The 19,048-nt window shown below is 46.0% G+C and overlaps 1 protein-coding gene across 3 annotated transcripts in view; it reads right to left on the bottom strand.

The window, feature by feature from the left end:
• Positions 1–1,106: 1,106 nt before the first annotated feature.
• LOC134980231 (sodium/potassium-transporting ATPase subunit alpha-2) overlaps positions 1,107–19,048 on the bottom strand; it is a 124,697-nt gene continuing 106,755 nt past the window's right edge. For all 3 annotated transcript variants that reach the window (XM_063946960.1, XM_063946962.1, XM_063946961.1), the window contains 9 exons: positions 17,907–18,057; positions 15,044–15,212; positions 14,537–14,691; positions 12,839–12,962; positions 6,988–7,133; positions 6,691–6,821; positions 6,474–6,575; positions 4,974–5,065; positions 1,107–1,576 (listed from right to left, as the gene is read on the bottom strand). In XM_063946960.1, coding sequence (XP_063803030.1) covers positions 1,548–1,576; positions 4,974–5,065; positions 6,474–6,575; positions 6,691–6,821; positions 6,988–7,133; positions 12,839–12,962; positions 14,537–14,691; positions 15,044–15,212; positions 17,907–18,057 — 1,099 coding nt within the window. In that variant the 3' untranslated portion in view covers positions 1,107–1,547. The remainder of the gene's footprint in view (positions 1,577–4,973; positions 5,066–6,473; positions 6,576–6,690; positions 6,822–6,987; positions 7,134–12,838; positions 12,963–14,536; positions 14,692–15,043; positions 15,213–17,906; positions 18,058–19,048) is intronic.

Below are 19,048 nucleotides of genomic sequence, written 5' to 3'. Positions count from 1 at the left end.
TCTTGTGTCTATCTATGCTGTGCTATGGGAGAGACGTCATGACGTCTCTCCCATAGATCCGAGGAGAGGAGCGGCGCCGGCGGAGGTCTGCAGCGGTCGGGAATCAGGAGCGGGGATAGTAAGTATTCCTTTTTTTTTTTTTTTTTTTGTAAGCGGCGCTACTGTACAAGGGGCACAAATGGGGGCACAACTCTACAGGGGGCGTAACTGACCACGCCCCTGTATGAAGCCACACCCCTATTTTTTCACCCAGGGCACCACAAGGGCTAGAACCTGCCCTGATTACTCCATCCTACATCGCAGAACAGCCACTGATCCCACTATGGGGAGTGATGGGATGCCCGTGGAGCAACTCTTTTGCGATAAAGTGGATTGCACCAGCCTGGTCCTCTCCAAGTGACGGTGTTCACAGCACTACCAAACCCTTCGGAGGGGGTACAGAAAAGTGCATATTATGTCATTTGCATAGGATTACAGGGCTTCCGGACATGATATTTAAGCTCGATACACATTTACATAAAAGACAAATTGACCCATTTGATCCATATCTATAATTGGAAAGGCTCAAACTGGGATCTTTATTCCTCCCAAGTGTATGGACATTATATTCTGAATATAACACAACTTCTCCTTTCTAAATAGTAGAAAGGGGCGCACCAAATCCTGGATGCCGGGAGGGGGGGGGGGGGGGGGGGGCTGTGAGCTATTCCGAATAATACTCAGCAGAGATAAGTGAAGTTATGGTGGAATATTACACAAACCAAAGCTGGAGGCGTCACTTTAACGAAGCATTCTACGGGATCCTAGAGCATGGACGTCAGAGCGCAAGTGAAACCATTGTGAGGGCGACTGGATGCTCTTATCTACTGATCGGCCATATAGTTGCTTGGTCAAAGCCTGCAATTTCAGTCCCTTCACCTTATCCATGTCACATAAAAAAACAAAAAAGCTGTGGATTGTCCCAGACAGCCCCTGGAAATATCATGGCCAAGCTTTATGGTCCATCAGAAATTTGTGCTTTAATTGTGTGAGGTAATGAATCTCTCTGTTAATATAGCCCAGGCCCCAATCCGACCTCGCACCATGCACGGACACTGACAAAAATATGACCAGTTCATTTTTATAAACATATATGTTATGTAAAGTACAGGGTACATGTGCCTGGGGTACTGTGTCAGACAAGAGAATGCGAATCACTGTACAGATCTTACAGAAGGAACAGCTGGAGGTGACGTTAGGTCCTAGCGGGCAGAGGAGTTAGTTGCGTAGACGTTAAGAGTTGGTGACTGGTTCCGTCGGATTCTTCTAGTCTAGGATTAGGTCTGGAGGGTCCCATTCCTTGTTACGGCTGGGGCGATTGGTGGCTAGATCTTAGTCACCCAACACCGAGCTTATACAACGCATTCAAAATAAAAATTTTTTAAAATTTATTGCCACCAATCGGTCCTCTTACTGTTTAACTTTAAAGCCAACAGCGTTGTCACACAGCCGGTATATATCTACAGCGCTCGAACTGTTCCCAAGATGGCGTCCGTTCCGCGTAACCTTTAATAGTAGGATTCCTTCTCCACCCATCCTGCAAGCAAAGTTTGGAAACAATCAGATCTCTGTGTAATCATATGTATACAATTTTCACAAAGCTCTTTATTCTGTTGGTAGAAAAGTGTCGGCAAATGTGCAGTTTCCCATATAAAGTTTATTCAGATGATACAGAACTGTCTCAATCAGTGTCTAACTATCATTTCAAAGACTGTGCTAGATAAATGACAGTTAGGAGTAGTGATGAGCGGGTTCGGTTCGTCGGAATCCGAACCCGCCCGAACTTCTCCTTTTTTTCTACGGGTCCGAGCAACTCGGATCCTCCCGCCTTGCTCGGTTAACCAGAGCACGCCCGAACGTCATCATCCCGCGGTCGGATTCTCGCGAGATTCGGATTCTATATAAAGCCGCGCGTCGCCGCCATTTTTCACTCGTGCATTGGAAATGATAGTGAGAGGACGTGGCTGGCGTCCTCTCAGTTTTATTCAGGTGGCTGCAAATATCTGTGCTCACTGCTTTTTTGTGGGGACTGGGGACCAGCAGTATTATATAGGAGGAGTACAGTGCAGAGTTTTGCTGACCAGTGACCACCAGTATTATACGTTCTCTGCCTGAAAAACGCTCCATATCTGTGCTCAGTGTGCTGCATATATCTGTGCTCACACTGCTTTATTGTGGGGACTGGAGACCACCAGTATTATATAGGAGGAGTACAGTGCAGAGTTTTGCTGACCAGTAACCACCAGTATTATACGTTCTCTGCCTGAAAAACGCTCCATATCTGTGCTCAGTGTGCTGCATATATCTGTGCTCACACTGCTTTATTGTGGGGACTGGGGAGCAGCAGTATTATATAGGAGGAGTACAGTGCAGAGTTTTGCTGACCAGTGACCACCAGTATTATACGTTCTCTGCCTGAAAAACGCTCCATATCTGTGCTCAGTGTGCTGCATATATCTGTGCTCACACTGCTTTATTGTGGGGACTGGAGACCACCAGTATTATATAGGAGGAGTACAGTGCAGAGTTTTGCTGACCAGTAACCACCAGTATTATACGTTCTCTGCCTGAAAAACGCTCCATATCTGTGCTCAGTGTGCTGCATATATCTATGCTCACACTGCTTTATTGTGGGGACTGGGGACCAGCAGTATTATATAGGAGGAGTACAGTGCAGAGTTTTGCTGACCAGTGACCACCAGTATTATACGTTCTCTGCCTGAAAAACGCTCCATATCTGTGCTCAGTGTGCTCCATATATCTGTGCTCACACTGCTTTATTGTGGGGACTGGGGACCACCAGTATTATATAGGAGGAGTACAGTGCAGAGTTTTGCTGACCAGTGACCAGTAACCACCAGTATTATACGTTCTCTGCCTGAAAAACGCTCCATATCTGTGCTCAGTGTGCTGCATATATCTGTGCTCACACTGCTTTATTGTGGGGACTGGGGACCACCAGTATTATATAGGAGGAGTACAGTGCAGAGTTTTGCTGACCAGTGACCAGTGACCACCAGTATTATACGTTCTCTGCCTGAAAAACGCTCCATATCTGTGCTGCATTGTAGTATATAGTAGGAGTACAGTGCATAATTTTGCTGACCACCAGTATATAATATATAGCAGTACGGTACAGAAGGCCACTGCTCTACCTACCTCTGTGTCGTCAAGTATACTATCCATCCATACCTGTGGTGCATTTCAGTTTTGCCCAGTTTGCTGACCACCAGTATATAATATATAGCAGTACGGTACAGAAGGCCACTGCTCTACCTACCTCTGTGTCGTCAAGTATACTATCCATCCATACCTGTGGTGCATTTCAGTTTTGCACAGTTTGCTGACCACCAGTATATAATATATAGCAGTACGGTACAGAAGTCCACTGCTCTACCTACCTCTGTGTCGTCAAGTATACTATCCATCCATACCTGTGGTGCATTTAAGTTGTGCGCAGTATATATATAGTAGTAGGACAGTGCATTGCCACTCCTAGATGGGCCAGGTGTTTGTGTCGGCCACTTGGGTCGCTTAGCTTAGTCACACAGCTAACTCATTGCACCTCTTTTTTTCTTTGCATCATGTGCTGTTTGGGGACTATTTTTTAAATCTGCCATCCTGTCTGACACTGCAGTGCCACTCCTAGATGGGCCAGGTGTTTGTGTCGGCCACTTGTGTCGCTTAGCTTAGCCATCCAGCGACCTTGGTGCACCTCTTTTTTTCTTTGCATCATGTGCTGTTTGGGGACTATTTTTTTAAGTGCCATCCTGTCTGACACTGCAGTGCCACTCCTAGATGGGCCAGGTGTTTGTGTCGGCCACTTGGGTCGATTAGCTTAGTCATCCAGCGACCTCGGTGCAAATTTTAGGACTAAAAATAATATTGTGAGGTGTGAGGTGTTCAGAATAGACTGAAAATTAGTGGAAATTATGGTTATTGAGGTTAATAATACTATGGGATCAAAATGACCCCCAAATTCTATGATTTAAGCTGTTTTTGAGGGTTTTTTGTAAAAAAAAAAACCGAATCCAAAACACACCCGAATCCGACAAAAAAATTTCTGGGAGGTTTTGCCAAAACGCGTCCGAATCCAAAACACGGCCGCGGAACCGAATCCAAAACCAAAACACAAAACCCAAAAAATGTCCGGTGCACATCACTAGTTAGGAGCTGATTGGTTGGTTTGGGCAACTTCTTCACTTTATCGCTCTCCAATTCTTGAAACGTCTCCCCAGAATGAGCAGAGCAATGTCCAAATACTGGCTCTTCGAAGACTATCTAAGAAACTCTTGGGTTTCTTCAAGAGGGTAGAGGGGAATGGACAGGACCTGCTGCCAGCCACCAAACCAGGAGCACCCGGGACACATATAATGAGTTCATCCCCCAACTTGGAACTTGATTTAGGAAACATTTATGCTTGAACCCATCGTTACGCCTTTTATCTACCCAAAAAGATACTTAAAGATTTAAAGAGAGACTCTACCATAATCTAAAAAACATTGCTTTGGGTGGAGTTTCGGGAATTTAGATCTTCTTGGGTTCCTGGCAGGTTTAATTGCCCAAACTGGACATCTGTCTCCTCTTGGGTATGAAACGGGCCAAGCCGCTGTCACTGTCCCTTACTGATGATTGTCCCACTTGTATGAATGTAATTTGTTCATGCAGAAGATGCTCCAACAACGGCTTGGCCTGCGGGCAGCTGGCAATACGGCAAGAGGAGAGAGAAGAATGTTGTGCGACCATTACAGTCATCGCAACTCATATTCTTATCAAGCTCTGAGTTTTTCCTTTTAGATAGACTTCTATACATAAGGAGAAGGAGTGGCTCTCAAGGGTGTCCATCTCCCACTAGCTGTCCACAGTACTCTGTCACAGAGACAACTATGAAGCCACAATACCACCCTGCAGGCTGGCCTCAGCCATTCTCTTACCTCCTGGGTCACGACGTAGGATCAGCTTGCGCACCTCATCATACACAAAGATCAGTAAGCTGTACGGGAAGGCACAGAACCACCAGGTAACTCTGTGGGGTACATAAGATAGAAAATGCATAAGAAACAAGCAGGACAGCAGCAAGAACACATTCATTTACTTCTGTACTGCTGGTCACGGCCATTAAGCACTGGTAGGCACAAGCGTTTAGGAAAACTTATGAGTAATGTAAAGTGAAAATAATCCCCATTGCCGGTAAAAAAAAATAAAAAACACAAAAAAAACCTTTTCCCCCTGCAACACTCCTCAATATGTTGCACCCACCTGTTGCTTAAACCCTATGAGTGCCATCTAGTGGACATATAGATGTAGTTTACCAGAGGCATAAAAACATTGGGGGTGATTCAATCTGATCGTAGACGTGCTAAGTTTGGCACATCTACGATCAGTTGCTCAGACATGCAGAGGGGGGGGGGGGGGGGGGCAGAGCAGGGCTAGTCTGCCCCGCATGTCAGGCCCTGTCCCTTCCCCCGCACGGGTAGGAAAGCTGCGCTGGCAGGCTGCTCTACCCGCCACGTCCCGGGTTGCAGCCGCTGCATGTGATGTCACACAGCCGCCGTGGCCCGCCCCCGCAATGGTCTGGCCACGGCTGCGATGTCCGTACTGCGCCCCATGCCCCCTCCCACCCTGCGACCGCCTCTGCCTGTCAATCCCCAAAGGGCTACAGACTGAGATCGCTGCCGCTGCAGCGATCCAGTCTGAATTAGACCCATTGTTATAAATAGCGCCAGATAAAGCAGAGGACACGTGACAATGACTTAACAATTGAGGGAGTTATTTTATATAAAAGATAAAGTATATATTTGGAAATAATGACCTTTTTATTCTTAGATTAGGCCCCTGGGGTGTTATCGTGCACCAGCCAGGTGTTTTTTTTTTTGTACTATACCAGAAACCGCGCCCAACATTTTAAAGAAATTAAAAATATTGACAATGAGCGTTATTCAGGTTTGTTACCAAACGAAAAAAAGTTAGCAATTGGGCAAAACCATGTGCACTGCAGGTGGGGCAGATGTAACATGTGCAGAGAGAGTTAGATTTGGGTGGGTTGTATTGTTTCTGTGCAGGGTAAATACTGGCTGCTTTATTTCTACACTGCAGTTTAGATTTCAGTTTCAAGCTCTGTATCATTGATGGTGGGAAACCATCTACTTCTCCTCCATCCATAGAAAAAATTGTCATCATTGGTCATTAACCATTGATGATTTCAAATCATCGATGGTTGATGGCCATCGCTATTACCCAGTGGGCTGATTCCTGACTGTGCACTCAAATAACACACTGTTACTTTATTAGAGTTTCTCGGCGGAGCAGGACCATGGACTGATGGATAGCATGGGTCCCCCAGTGGGCCCTTTGTGCCACAGTCCGACACTGACTATCCCTCATGTTACTACTCATCATACTACCAGCAGTCGCTGGATTTCCTCTCTACTTACTTAAGTGGGTACATTCGAAGAGCCACGTCCATTCCAGGGCAGTAGGACAAGAAAGCGGCCAGAGCAGTCTCCTCTAGAAGGCCAAATATCAGTATCTTGTTCCTGCAGAAAGAGAAACATAACAATCCACAGTCAGGTTGAGCACATACTGCCATTGCCCATTATTACTGCCAATTTACACCCGAGGGGAGGCTTCAGTCCATCTTCAGCTCCTTACTTCATTCCTTGCTGGAAGACTGAGTTCCTCCTGGTCTTACAAATGATCAGATCCGCCCACTGTACCACCACGATGCTGGCGAAGAATGCTGTGTGACAAGTGAACTCCACCACCTTTCGCTGTTCGTACGTCTGGAAAATAACAAGAACGTCATGACCTAACAGGTGTGAGCACTTTCCCATCACTGGAGAGACCTCTAGGAGAACTTCCCTGCACCCACTAGTGTGGTATAACACCACGGCAGGTAGATGTTGGCTTTTTAAGAGCCAGTCTGTTGTGTATAGACATAGTACTTACCCACTGCTGCCCGTAGCTGTCTTCTACATCGTTACATGACCGGTCATCCCAGTCCAAGCGGATGCCGATCAGCCGAGAAGGCAGGAACCCGTTTTCTGCCAGAATTACAAAGTAGGTGAAGAACCCGCCGAGCGCCTGGATCATACCTGGGAAACGAGAGGTTTAAACTGATTTGAGGAAAGCAATAACGGCCTAATCCAGAGCAATGACCCATCTTGTAGAACAGAAGGAGAAGTATAAAGGGACTTTAAGCACAATCACACTTTGCTATGTACGTAGTGGAGAGGTCCTACAGAGCATCTCTGAGTGAAAGCCTGAGAGATGTGGTGTCTAACCTTACTTGTTTTTAAAAACAGCATGGCTCAATGGCGCTTTTCTACCAAGCAACACTCTGGGACAATGTAGAAGCTTTAGTCTGAGTGATAGGCTTGCAGTCCCCTAGGTAACGCGTGTTATTTACAGATTGCTGTATTCACTCATACAGAGTGATGGCAAGTTTTACTAGAAACAATCAATATAATGTAGTATGATATTTTAGCTGTGGTATATGATCACCTCTTAATTAATTGTGTGATGGAAGGGGAAGGGAGATAATACGTCATCACAGTTAAGGGGTCCTATGGCTACTTTTATAGGAGGTACAGCTTACACTGGCTAGTGCGCAATGCATTCAAGTGGTGTTGGATGGAAGGGCTGGGGGCGGTCCAGCAATTTGGAAGCACTAGGCATTCCTCGCGTGGGTTTAATCATACTGTACACTTGCACTGGAGAGAAATAATCTGTTTAAATTGGGGTAGGATATTGCTGCAGAGAGTATACCAGCAGCCAGGAGAAATCTAAATTGCAAGTTCTTCAGTCCAGAGAGTAAATTCAAACTACTGTTCTGCCTTCTCCACCTCTGTCTCCCTGCTTTCCTCTAATTACCTGCCACATCAGCATTCATCTCAGGCAGATAAAATACAACAGAGGAATTGTCAATTATCTACTCATACATTATCCCCAGACAGACGGTACAATGGATTCTCGACGCTCAATAATACAGCGCAGTTCCCCGTCTGGTCGCCACCTAGCTACACCGCCGTAATCTGTAATTTCACTTGCTAAACAGAGCAATTAATCTCTATGGCTAAGACCTGGAAAAACAAATTGGCCTATTTTTTGCTCTCGTTTCAAAGGCATGCTAATTAAATAATGAAAGTCATTTCAGCGGTAATGAATAAACAACACAGAGCGGTTTGTGCTTCACAGAATCACTGATGTAGAACAACAACAAGTGGATTATGGGGTGTGTGGGGGAGGTACTCAAATTCCACACATGGCGTGTTATAGAGTGCTATACATTATTTTTATTTATAAATGTAGGTTTAACGGAAGCGCCTGTTCAATACTGTGCAACTAATATGTGGGCAGATGTATTAAGCCTGGAGAAGTGATAAAGCAGTGATAAGCGCAAGGTGATAACGCACCAGCCAATTGGCTCCTAAATGTAAATTTACATATTGGAGCTGATTGGCTGGTGTGTTATCACCTTGCACTTATCACTGGTTTATCACTTCTCCAGGATTAATACATCTGCTCCATGGTCTCTGAAAGGCTAAACCAACCTCGCGTTTTAAATCTATGGGATAAATCGCCGGAATCGCAGCGGTTCTTGTAAGTCACAGACTATTACATATAGGCTGTATGGAAAGGATAATTTGTTCTTCTAACAAGGAATGATAACATGTGCAAAAAGAACTAATAAAATGGCTAAATTACACCTAATCTACCAAAGTCATATTTTACAGCGGTGTTCACTAATTATGGCCATTCTTTACTCATTAGCGCAAGAGTAGGAGGGGAAAATGGAAACATTACAACATGTACAGTACAAAGGAGGAAATAAACTTCTACATTTATTATTTTATACATTTCTATAGCAGCAGCACATTCAGGTGCGCTTTGCACAAGTTAAAGCGAGTTCCCAATTACAGTTCAGTGTCCGTTATGGATCGATTCATGAGACGTATGACCAGAGCCATAACTAGGCATTTTAGTACCCTGTGCCAGAAAGATCAGTGGTGCCCCCCTCCCCAATATGCTAAATAAGGACAGCGTATGGCGAAGGTGCGCATCCAAAAAGGGGCGTGGCTACACAATAGTACCCCCAATTCAGATTCCGAGTTTATCGCTCGCTGCTGTTTTTTTCCGCAGTGCAGTGATCAAGTGAAAAAGCGGCAATTCTGCGCATGCGCATGGTACGCAGCGCGCATGCGCTAAGTACTTTCACACAAAACTTTGTAGTTTTTCCCAAACTCGAGCGACGGTTTTCAGTCGCTCGAGTGTTCGTAGTATGATTGACAGGAAGTAGGCGTTTCTGGGCGGCAACTCAGCGCTTTCAGGGAGTGTGCTAAAAAACGCAGGCGTGCCAGGCAAAAACGCAGGAGTGGCTGGAGAAACGGGGGAGTGGCTGGCCGAACGCAGGGCGTGTTTGTGACGTCAAACCAGGAACTAAACAGACTGCAGTCATCGCAAGATAGGAGTAGGTGTGGAGCTACTCAGAAACAGCATGACATTTTTCCTGTGCAGTTCTGCTGTCCTTTCGGTCGCACTTCTGCTAAGCTAAGATACACTCCCAGAGGGCGGCGGCCTAGCGTTTGCACTGCTGCTAAAAGCAGCTAGCGAGCGATCAACTCGGAATGAGGGCCATTGCTACATAGTAGTGCAACTTTATTCACATTACACCACACAGTAGTACCCCTTATACACGTTCTGCCACACAATAGTACCCCTTATACACGTTACGCCACACAGTAGTACCCCTTATACACGTTACGCCACACAGTAGTACCCCTTATACACGTTCTGCCACACAATAGTACCCCTTATACACGTTACGCCACACAGTAGTACCCCGTATACACGTTATGCCACACAGTAGTACCCCTTATACATATTATGCCACACAGAAGTACCCTTTAAACATGTTATGCCACACAGTAAAGCCCCTTATACACATTACGCCACACAGTAGTACCCTTTATACACGTTATGCCACACAGTAGCTCCCTATATATATGTTACGCCACACAGTAGCACCCTTTATACACGTTACACCACACAGTAGTACCCTTTATACACATTATGCCACACAGTAGTTCCCTATATATATGTTATGCCACACAGTAGTATCTTTTATACATGTTACGCCACACAGTAGTACCCTCTATACACATTATGCCACACATTAGTACCGTTTATACACATTATGCCACACAGTAGTTCCCTATATATATGTTATGCCACACATTAGTACCCTTTATACACATTATGCCACACAGTAGTTCCCTATATATATGTTACGCCACACAGTAGTATCTTTTATACATGTTACGCCACACAGTAGTACCCTTTATACATGTTACGCCACACAGTAGTACCCTCTATACATATTATGCCACACAGAAGTACCCTTTAAACATGTTATGCCACACAGTAAAGCCCCTTATACACATTACGCCACACAGTAGTACCCTTTATACACGTTATGCCACACAGTAGCTCCCTATATATATGTTACGCCACACAGTAGCACCCTTTATACACGTTACACCACACAGTAGTACCCTTTATACACATTATGCCACACAGTAGTTCCCTATATATATGTTACGCCACACAGTAGTATCCTTTATACACATTGCGCCACACATTAGTACCCTTTATACACATTATGCCACACAGTAGTTCCCTATATATATGTTACGCCACACAGTAGTATCTTTTATACATGTTACGCCACACAGTAGTACCCTTTATACATGTTACACCACACAGTAGTACCCTCTATACACATTATGCCACACAGTAGTACCCTCTATACACATTATGCCACACAGTAGTTCCCTATATATATGTTACGCCACACAGTAGTATCTTTTATACATGTTACGCCACACAGTAGTACCCTTTATACATGTTACACCACACAGTAGTACCCTCTATACACATTATGCCACACAGTAGTGCCTCCTATTAACATTATAATCTGGTCATAATAATGTCTCCCTCCCCCTAAATCTCCTCCCTATGCCTGTCTCTCAGACCACCAGTAAATCCTGATTTCATTCATAAACGATGCAGGCTGCTACAGGACTTACCCAACGGCCAATAATGATGTGACTGAGGGCAGGGCAGGGTTACAGCACTACTGCTGTGCTGCACTGCTGTCTGCCTGACTCCTGACACAGGATGAGGCTGTCAGTGATGTCTCCTTCTCTCTCTCTGCCACCTCTTGCTCCTATCAGCCAACACTGATGAAACAGCTCCTGGCCACAGGGCACTGTGAGACTGGACTGTGGGGGCTGGGGTAGTCGGGAAGGGGGAGAACACACAGGACAGGCAGCGTCACTTCCTGCTGTAATGTATATTAGAAGCGGTGTGCACAGCAGAGAAGGAGCCGGGCGCACTACTACTATTATAAATTGCAGCGGGCGCAGTGGGCACTTACAGATTGCGGCAGCCAGTTCCGCCCACAGGGCATCTGTGCTTTGTGCAGCAGCACCATCTGCACCACCCTTGTTATGTCCCTGCATATGACAGCGTGGTAGACGATCTTAGTACACATGTAAGCCTCATCAGTGATCAGATTTCCTCTTAGCCTATATGAGTCCTACAATCAGTCCTGGAATCAGCCACAAGCCATAGGGCATTATTCAGAGTTGGATGTAAGCATAAACTGCAGCTTCTGTTCCCTGCCACTTCTTTTAGCTGTAGTACACAATTCATAATGTGCGTTTCTTTTCCCTGGCGACTCGTCACATTTACACTTCCAGATACCTGAGCAACGGGGGATGGGTGGGAGTTGCAGGGGGCATATAGATGGGGGCATATAGATGCAGCCACAGTACGGTAATGACGCCACAAAATGAAAAATGCATCCTAACACGTCCATCTAACTTGCACAACTGCGCCTGTTTCTAGGGGGATGACTTGCAGGTTCTCGACACCTGGTGCAGGCTGCAAGCTGATGATGTTGTTGATCGATATCGGCGTCGAATTTGCTGAAGACGCCAATGATACATCCAGTTATGCAAATATCACATAAGCGGCTGCGATCTAATAGCAGAATTACAGTGTGCTGAACACTCGTTTTTAAAAAATAAAGCTTGGTTCCTACTCTGTTTGAGAAGAGGAACATTGCAATATTTTCTTCCAGGTGTATCTTACATTTGTGCAAATTGCATCACAACTCTGAATGAGAGCCACAGTGCCCAGTGATCAACCATGAGACAGGTCTTTGTCTCCCTCAGCTGGTCACAACTGGTAATGCATCCTGCCTTTTACGAAAGGGCCTATTCATCATCAACTCACCCCGAAATGCGGTGGTAGATGCTTAATTACCAAAAAGCAGCCGTCACCGCCATCCCTAACACTGCTACTGTAGCACTGTAACTTACCACGGTGGTGTCAGCTGACTGCGCATGCGTGGGGTTAAGCATTCGCTCTCCCACGGTCTCGCAGTGCGATGGCAGGTGAGGGAACCTCTCGTATCTCGCTTCGCAACCTTGGACCTCCTTCCCATAGTAATAAGCGTGGCTCTATGAATCAACGCCATCTGAAGATGGCAGTGATTCCTGTATGATAAGTATAAAAACTTTCAGATTTTGCAGAGTACTAGGTTGCCCCATCGGGCCCTTTTTTAGTGAAAGGGCCCGTTACAATAAAGCCATGCAGAAACTGCGGCTTCTGGTGGTGTAACAGGTCCATAAGTGATGATGAAAAGGTCCCATAAACACCTGAACTTGTTTTTCCTTAATTGCAGGGACTGCAGACACTTGAATCTGCCTCACCTGAGTTTGCCCATGCTCACCAATTTGCCCGTATGCCATGCTGATTAGCCGCTCGTTCACCAGTTTATCTGTCCTTGGGTTCCGGGGCTGTCTCTTCATTATATCACTTTCCGCAGCTTCGTATGCCAGAGAGATGGCGGGTACCTTGTGCAAAGAGAGTACAAAAGGGACTAGATTAAAGATGCGCCAGTCACCTGTAAAAAGCAGTCAGTCGGTCAGTCCTTATCAGCAGGGACATCACCGAAGCCTTGATGATGTCACTACCTACTAGCCAACAGAACTGATTGGCAGCTGCCACCCATAATATGGCTGCCTCTGTGTGTACACATAGGTGTTTAACGCAACAGACTTTAATATCTCTCATATGAGAGCCCAAGGGGGAATTCAATTGTTTGAAAAGTCGGTTGGGCGTCTGTTTTTTTCCTGTCAATTAGATAGGAAAAAACAGACACCCAGCTGACTTTTCATACAATTGAATACCCCCCCAAGAGTCTAAGGAAAGTAAAGTACCAGCAACATTTTTTTGTATGTGTGCAGCGGCTACTTGCATCCCAACCTCCTTCTCCCACATTTTGGTGCCCTGTACTAGGAAGAGCATTGGTGCTCTCTCCCCTATTAATTTAAATAGGGACAGCAACCGCTCCATATAGGGATGTGGTCTCATGACGAAGGGGTGTGGCCTTGCAGCATGTCCCCGTAATGCAGTGGGTGACTATGGATAGGCAGTGGGTGACTTGGGAGAGACAGATGGTGGCAGTGGGAGACAGAGGGTGTACAGGGAGAGGCTGTGGATGACGGGAAGGCAGAGGGTGGCAATGGGACACAGAGGTTGACTAGGGAGAGGCAGTAGGTGACTAGGGAGTGGCAGTGGGTGGAAGGGAAAAGCAGAGGGTGGTAGTGAGAGGCAAAGGGTGACAGGGAGAGGCAGAGGGTGTCCGAGAGAGGCAGAAGGTGACAGAGGAAGAAGGATAGTTGACAGAGGAAGGCAGAGGGTGACAGGGAGAGACAGATGGTGTCAGGGAGAGGCAGAAGGTGACAGAGAGGGGCATTGGATGGCAGAGGGTGACAGGGAGAGACAGATGGTGTCAGGGAGAGGCAGAAGGTGACAGAGAGGGGCAGTGGATGACAGAGGAAGGCAGAGGGTGACAGGGAGAGACAGATGGTGTCAGAGAGAGGCAGAAGGTGACAGAGAGGGGCAGTGGATGACAGCGGAAGGTAGAGGGTGACAGGGAGAGGCAGAAGGTGACAGAGAGGGACAGTGGATGACAGGAAGACAGAGGGTGACTAGGGAGAGACAGTGGGTGACTAGGGAAAGGCATTGGGTGTTTAAATAATGTACAGTATGTTCCCTTGTCCCATCTCCACATCCCACACTGCATACCCTCCAGCTGCACCTTTTTGGCAGGTACAGTACCTTTTTTTTATGGTCTGTACCGATTTTTGGCTCTCCAAACTTCCATTGAAAGTATAGGTAAAGGGACGTGACTACGTCCCTTTACCCATGGCCAGCCCACTTTTCGAATTTGTACCGATTTTTATGTGTAAATTGTTGGAGGGCATGACATTGTGCTCCCCTCTAACCCCATCCACAGATACATCAATCATCTCTCATCCTGTGCTCTTCAACCCCCCCTCCCCCCTCCTCGCAGCCCTGTTATCCCGGCACCCACCTGTAGCTGCCTTATATACATGCCAGAGATAACAGGAGCTGTACTTACCATGTCTGTGCCCAAATCAATACACAGGATGGTGACTGTGCCCAGTGGCAGCGGAATGTTGACGATGATAAAGAATAAGAATGGCGTTATCTCCGGGATGTTGCTGGTGAGTGTGTAAGCGATGGACTTCTTCAGGTTGTCGAAAATAAGTCGGCCTAAGGCGGGGGGGAATGACACAAAATAACTTGGCTCAAAAATAACTTTGACATTGATTTTGTACATGACAATGATTAATCTCCTGTATAGAAAGTATCTACCTGTAATAACCGACCCGGAACATTCAGCTATACTGTTGTGTTACATGTGATCAATAACTATCACCTAGCATTGCGGGTAATTACTAGTGATATGATACATGACCAGTATAATAATATTGCTGGACAGTTATCGCTGGTCATTCTGGTCCCCAGCCCAGGAAATCACACCCTATGTTTACCACGAAGCCTTCCCGCAGGGTGACCACTTGGTTGAGTCTCTACTACAGACTGCCATCTAGAACGTACAAACCTTCCTCCACCCCGGTCACAATGGAGGCAAAGTTATCATCCAGCAGGATCATGTCGGCGGCTTGCTTGGAGACGTCGGATCCTGCTATACCCATGGCTACTCCGATGTCTGCTTTCTTTAGGGCCGGAGAGTCATTCACGCCATCCCCTGTGACAGCCACAATAGCGCCCTGCAGAGGACAGTTACACTTAGCGGCAGTGATAGGTTATAATACGGGTGTTTATAGTGGCAAGGCAGTGGGTCAGAAGTGGCACAGTACTCAGAAACTCCAACGTCAGAAACACGTGGACCAATGCAAGAACTGAAACGCTGATGTTTTAGAGTTACACTCCAATACAATGCTGCCCCATCTCAGTATATGCTGGTGTCCTCTACACAATACACAGAGCATTCCAGAGACTTCTGTACAATACAACACACATTCCAGTGACCTCTATACTAGTCACAGTGGATTCTAGTGACCTCTACACAATACCGGCCCTAATCAATATGATGCCCTAGGCAAGATTTTGGCTGGTGCCCCCTCGCACGGCTGCTAGTTCCGCCTCTGACCCTGCACCCCTTTCCCATCACCATCACCCCCATAGCAGTCCTCATTTTGGTGCTCTTACCTCCTATATTTTAAATAGGAACAGTGCTCACATTCAGCACGCAGCCCAAAAAGGGGCGTGTTCTTGCTGGGAAGGGGCATGGTCACACAATAGTACCCCCAATTCAAATTACGCCGCACAGTACTGCAACTTTATTCACATGATATCATGCGATAGTGTCCCTTCTTCACGTTACATCACACAGTAGTACCACTTTACCTTTTATACGTTACTCATTACAGTAGTGTCCCTTATTCACATTACACCACACTGAATTGCTTCTTATGCACATTACACCACACTATATTGCTCTTTATTCACATTACACCACACAGTAGTGCCCTTTCTATACATTACACCACACAGTAGAGCACCTTATACACATAATGCCACACATTAGTAATGCATTTATACACATAATACCACACAGTAATGCCCCTTACACATGACACACAATAATGTCCTTATAAATATAATGCACCTTACACATTATACCAACCTTTATTAATTCCCTTATACACATAATGACACGCATAATGCCCCTTACATATATGTTGCACATTATTAATGCATTTATACACATGACACACATAATGCCCCTTACACATATGCCGAACACTAATGCACAACAAACCCATCCACACACAGCACTCACACTGCTGCTAACACTGTGACCTCTCCCTCTGCTTGGATACAGATGTGTCCTCATAAATCTTGCCTCAATATGCCATACAGCTCCGGTTCATTGGGCGCCTTTTTTTGCAGAAAATGCGTCTTATTTTCATTGCTATGTGACTAGGATGCACAAGCAGCTTCTGCTGATTAAAATGATATGCTGCATGCCTATATTCTGTGTGCGACTGTGGCTGTATCTGCATACAAAATGTTACGTTACAGTGATTTCCAGGAATACACTGTAACGTAGCATTTCGTATGCAGATACAGCCGCAGTCACACACAGGGTATAGGCATGCCACATATCATTTTAATCAGCAGAATCTGCTTGTATCCCTAGGCATTCCAAATGCCCTAGGCAATTGGCTAGTTTGCCTATGCCTAGGACCGGAGCTGCCTCTACGCAATTCAGAGAACATTCTAGTGACCTCTGTACAATACTCAAAGCATTCTAGATATTTATGTACAGTACAGAGAGCATCCCAGTGACTGAATATTTATGTACAGTACAGAGAGCATCCTAGTGACTGAAATATTGATATACTGTACAATACAATGATCATTCCAGTGAGCTCTATATATTTGTTTATTACCGTATTCCTAAATATATTAAATCTTAACAATCAGAATATGTTCCCCTCATGCATTCTTGAATTATTTTACTGTATTTGCCCTCACCACAATACAGGCCTCATCTAACCCAAACCCACACATATATTATTATCTATATCTTCCATTATTTACTAGTTTATTTTTACTATCATCAGTAAGTATGTCTGCCTCATTTAAGTGCATGCCATAGCTGGTATAGCTTTATCCCTCCAGGTTCCATACCACCTCTTTGTCCTATACCTTTATTTGGCATTCAGCATGTGGCTCCGACGCACACCTTGGTATTCTATATGAACACCGCCCCTGTTCGTGTAAATACTTGGACAGCACTGGCAAGCGGCATGGCGATAAGCGATGGTTTTATAATATAGGAGGTAATCCAGAGTTGATTGTAGATGTACTAAATTTACCACATCTACGATCAGTTACTCTGACATGTGGGGGGACGCCCAGCACAGGGCTAGTCCGCCCCGCAAGTCAAGCTCTACTCCCCTCCCCCCTCCCCCCGCACGGGTGCAAAAGCATTGCATGGCGGCTATGCTTTTGTAACTGGTGAGTAGCTCCCTGCCAGCGCAGCTCCGCGCTTTGGCAGGGATCTACTGGCTGCGTCTCGGGTTGCAGCGGCTGCGTGTGACGTCACACAGCTGCTGCGGCCCGCCCCTCCAACAGTCTGGACACGCCTCCGTTGTCCGGAGCGCGCCCCGCCAACGGCGTTCTAACGCCGTTGGCACGCCCCCTCCCGCTTCGCCTATATCTGTCAATCAGACAGATGCGATCGCAGCCCTGATCTCACTGGGCTCCCGGGGTGCGCACTCCACAAAAAGATTCAGACTGCGATCGCTGCCGCTGCAGCGATCCAGTCTGAATTAGCCCCATAGTCATAGGATAATACCGGCACTATTATTAATTTGAAATAGTAATAAGGAAAATGACTGTTGTGGTCCCAGATAATGGGGAGTCCATGAGAAGATGGGTATTGGCTGTACCTGTCTCTGACAGCCCTCCACGATGATCAGCTTCTGCTGCGGTGAGGTGCGGGCAAATACAATCTCTGTGTGGTTCTTCAGCAGGTCGTCCAGCTGTTCTGAGGTCATGTCCTTCAGATCGGAGCCGTGAACAACACAAGCCTTCGCCTCTCTGCCAAGTGATAGAAAGTTAAAAGTGGGATCATTTACTGGTAATCTAATATCACAGACAGAATTTCCCAGCTGAGGGTGAAACGCTCGCCTCTACTTTTTGCTCGGTGCACACTGACATATTTCTCGGAATGTCTATCTAAGTCTAACAAATCTTGATGTACAATCTCCAATTCTCTGTACGGGTGGTATTCATGTGACCGCCGGTCAGCTGACCGACAGTCACATGACCTGCTCCACCAGCCCGACGGGTCACTGTCCCGATGGTCGGCATGGGGTTTGCTGCACTCGCCCCTCCCCGCCGGGATCCCGGCGTCGGTATGCTGCCGGGATCCTGGCGTCGGTAAGCTGACCGGCGGTCAGGAGACCGCCGATCAGCCTTACTACACCCCTCTGTACAGTCCACACATAACCTCACATATTTTGTCTTTCTTCACTTTCACATCCTCCTGACCCTTGGCCAACATTGCTGAGTGACCATATTATACAGCCCATTAAGAGCCTTTGCAATCTGGTGGACCATCATGCAATAGGTAGCATCTATCCTTGTGTATCTATGCCTATTTCCCTATAGAGTGTAAGCTTGCGATCAGGGCCCTCCTACCTCTATGTCTGTCTGTTTTTACCCAGTTCTGTTCTATTACTGTTGTTCCAATTGTAAAGCAGAACGGAATATGCTGCGCTATATAAGAAACTGTTAATAAATAAAAAATAAATAAAATAGATAGATATTATGGGGCCTGTATATCAAAGCTTCAACGTCAACTGTTAGTGAAGACAGGTACTGTTTTCTGTTGAGTAAAAAGGTATTTCTATGTATAAAGCTTTTATTTTTATTTATTTATTAAACCAAAAGTCATCCTCTAATTCGTATTATAAAATATTGTGTAAAATAAAACATTTTCTAGCTCCCAGATACTCTACATTTAACAAATGGGTCCCTCACTTTTTAGCATCATGTAATAATTAATCTTTGCCACAAGGTGGCGCTG

The sequence above is a fragment of the Pseudophryne corroboree genome, chromosome 12 (assembly GCF_028390025.1).
Source record: "Pseudophryne corroboree isolate aPseCor3 chromosome 12, aPseCor3.hap2, whole genome shotgun sequence".
Taxonomy (NCBI): Eukaryota; Metazoa; Chordata; class Amphibia; order Anura; family Myobatrachidae; genus Pseudophryne; species Pseudophryne corroboree.
The sequence above is the reverse complement of the archived record's forward strand: the minus strand, read 5'-3'. Positions and strand labels throughout refer to the sequence as shown.